This window comes from Arachis ipaensis, chromosome B10 (genome assembly GCF_000816755.2).
Source record: "Arachis ipaensis cultivar K30076 chromosome B10, Araip1.1, whole genome shotgun sequence".
In the NCBI taxonomy this organism is placed as follows: Eukaryota; Viridiplantae; Streptophyta; class Magnoliopsida; order Fabales; family Fabaceae; genus Arachis; species Arachis ipaensis.
Window position 1 is genome coordinate 47,124,989 of NC_029794.2, and position 2,753 is coordinate 47,127,741.

Sequence of the window (2,753 nt, forward strand, 5' to 3'; positions counted from 1 at the left end):
TGTTTTAACGTCGACGACATATAGACGGTTCTGTACCCAGATGAAATGCAGACAATATTCTGTGTACGGCTACAGCCTACCGGAGAATGTGAAAAGATTCGACCAACCTACCATTACAACACACGGTCGTGACGACTGTAGGCCCCCTTTGCTCAATCGGCGAGAGACATGACTGGCCCGGACGTGTTGGTCCCAGCGAAGTCGCTGTTAGCAAACCCAGCCTACGTGTCACTATCGGAGCATTGGAACGAAGGAATCTCCGCAGTCGCATACAGATTGCCGGATAGGTTATCATAGAGCTGACACCAATGTAAAAAACAAATGATTAGAACCATTTAACAGGGCAAAAATCTTAACTAGATCATCTATAAAGCGACTAACCCACAATGTCAGTGTCCATCGAATCCATGTCATCTGCAACTGCGCTGGATGACTCCATTGTGCGGCGGTCCGGACACGTCGTCCTGTTGTGTCCCACCTCCCGGCACAAATGACATCGCTGGGTTTTCTTTCCACCATGAGCACCGTTACCCTTTGTATTGTGCCTGGGTGGATTCGGCGCCAGGCCTCTGCCACCCTCAGTAGGTGGCCCCTCGGGTGGAAAACTGGTGTCCCTTGCATCTTCGTTCTCGAAGTGCTTCAGCATCAGCATGGCAATGTCTCTTGCAAACTGGAACTTTTCAGTGCTGTGACATGCAATCTTGCACACTTTCTGGTACCAATCCATCAGGCACCAGTATTGCGTCAGTTGTACAGAATCCCAAATCACGCCCATCGACAGCACCGCCACAAGTTTTGCATCCTTGGTCCATCTCAACAATATCAGAGACCTCAGGATCTCATGAACATTGTTAAGAACAAGCACCGCAATTATATGTTCGCAGGGGACCCAAACCTTCCATTCTCATGCACTTGCATCGGACCTCCCTCGTATCAGACGTTGCAACAACACGCCAATCCTTCCCCAGAGTGCCGTATCGAGAGACGGTGTGGATAAAATAGGAACCGTTGTCTTCAGAGTTAACTACCCTCATTGCACAGACCCTGTCAAGAATGGGAACAAACAAATAGAATATTGCACGAGTGTAGTTCTCGGCTACACTCTGCTCCAGCTGTTTCAGGTTGGTGGTCATAATAGGGTCACCCTTTGCACACTCGAAATCAGCCTCCACCTCCTTTGCACGCACGAACATCAAGCATCAATGGAAATGACATAAAAACTCAGTGTAGCTGTATCGAGACTTAACATACCGTGATATCACAGCGTGCAAGCCTCGCACCTTGATGTTGTTTGAAATCCGGCAAAAAAACTTTCCTCGTATGTGTGATGTGGCCCAACTGTGCCTTCTCTCATACATGTCATGTACCCATCTTTTATCGGCGATGCCAAATTTCTCAACCATCTCAAACCACTTTCTCTGGAATGTTCGGACCTCGTAGTCGCCAAGCATGCAATCCCTAAACATCCTGGTGAATTTGGACTTTCCGATGTTGCTCATGGCGTTTTGGAGTAGATGCCAAGTGCAGAGTCGATGGTGAGCCTCTGGAAAAACTTGCTCGATCACAGACTTCATTTTCCTGTCACCATCGGTTATTATGGACACGGGAGCCTTTCCTTTCCATTGAAGTTTGCAACTGTTGAAGCAGCCAGACATAGGTCTCTTTTTTCTCGTCTGCCACCAGTGCAGCGGCAAAGACAACCATTTGGTTGTGGTGATTCACACCAGAGAATACTACAAGAGGTGAAAGGTAAACATTTTTCTTGTACGTTGCATCGAATGCAACCACGTCTTTAAACACCTGGTAATCAATTTGGCTGGTGCCGTCACACCAAAACAAATGTTGCAACACGCCCTCACCGTCAATAACTTCCTTATAGTACAGTGCTGGATCATTTATCTTGCACTCTCGGAGATACCTTAGGCACGATTCCGCATCTAGGCCACCCTCCCTTCGTTGCTTCGCATTTACATTGTGCATGTCCCTTGTTGTGTATGGGACATTATGATACCCGCCGGCTAGGCTCGCCATAAAACTGTGGATTTGGGAGACGCCAATGCCCCCTTTGCGCATGTCATTCATCTGCTCGATGTCCGCTTCGCTCATCCTCCGATGGCCTGGGAGCATGGAAGAAAATCACAACTCAAGAACGTGGTCGTTATGCGCGTCTAAAAAGTACACAACGTCCTGATTCATCGTCCATGCGGAGTAGCATCCTTGCAGGGCATCCACACCGTGTCTCGGCCCTCGGCCTCTTTTGCCGGTTAGGCATCGAGTAGAACTTCGAGGATCGGTACCCTTGTCGGTGGCACACGAACTCCTGCCGTATCCTTACTTCGCCGCGTTTTTCATTTCTGGAACGTCTCGCGCCGAAGCCATGGTACTTTGCATATTGCTGGTAGAACTCAAATGCAATGTCAACATCTGCGAAATTAAACCGGAGAACATCCTCCTTGCTCAAGTTCAAAAAATCAATCCAACCTATCCACTCCACGGAATCAACAGCGTAAAACTCGTCTTCCGCATAATTGTCAGACATTCCTCCGGCGTCGTCCTAACTGTCTTCCAATTTAACCGCATCCCCATTATCGACATCGGCCTCTGCATGATGGTCGTGTTGTGTTTCATCTTCCTGAAAGTCGTACTCGTCCGACTCCATCCCTACAGAGCCTTCGCCCTCAACCGATCCAACTCTGTGATCTGCTCCGTCGGACATTTCTGCTTCATCGGCGACGCGCACGCCCCCAGTGGTA

General features: G+C 48.9%; 1 protein-coding gene across 1 annotated transcript; it reads right to left on the bottom strand.

Moving 5' to 3' along the window:
• Window positions 1,582-2,539, bottom strand: LOC107620600 (protein FAR1-RELATED SEQUENCE 5-like). Its single transcript, XM_016322734.1, has 2 exons — window positions 2,185-2,539; window positions 1,582-2,117 (listed from the first exon to the last, which is right to left on the bottom strand). The coding sequence occupies exons 1-2, from the start codon at window positions 2,537-2,539 to the stop codon at window positions 1,582-1,584; spliced, it is 891 nt and encodes a 296-aa protein (XP_016178220.1).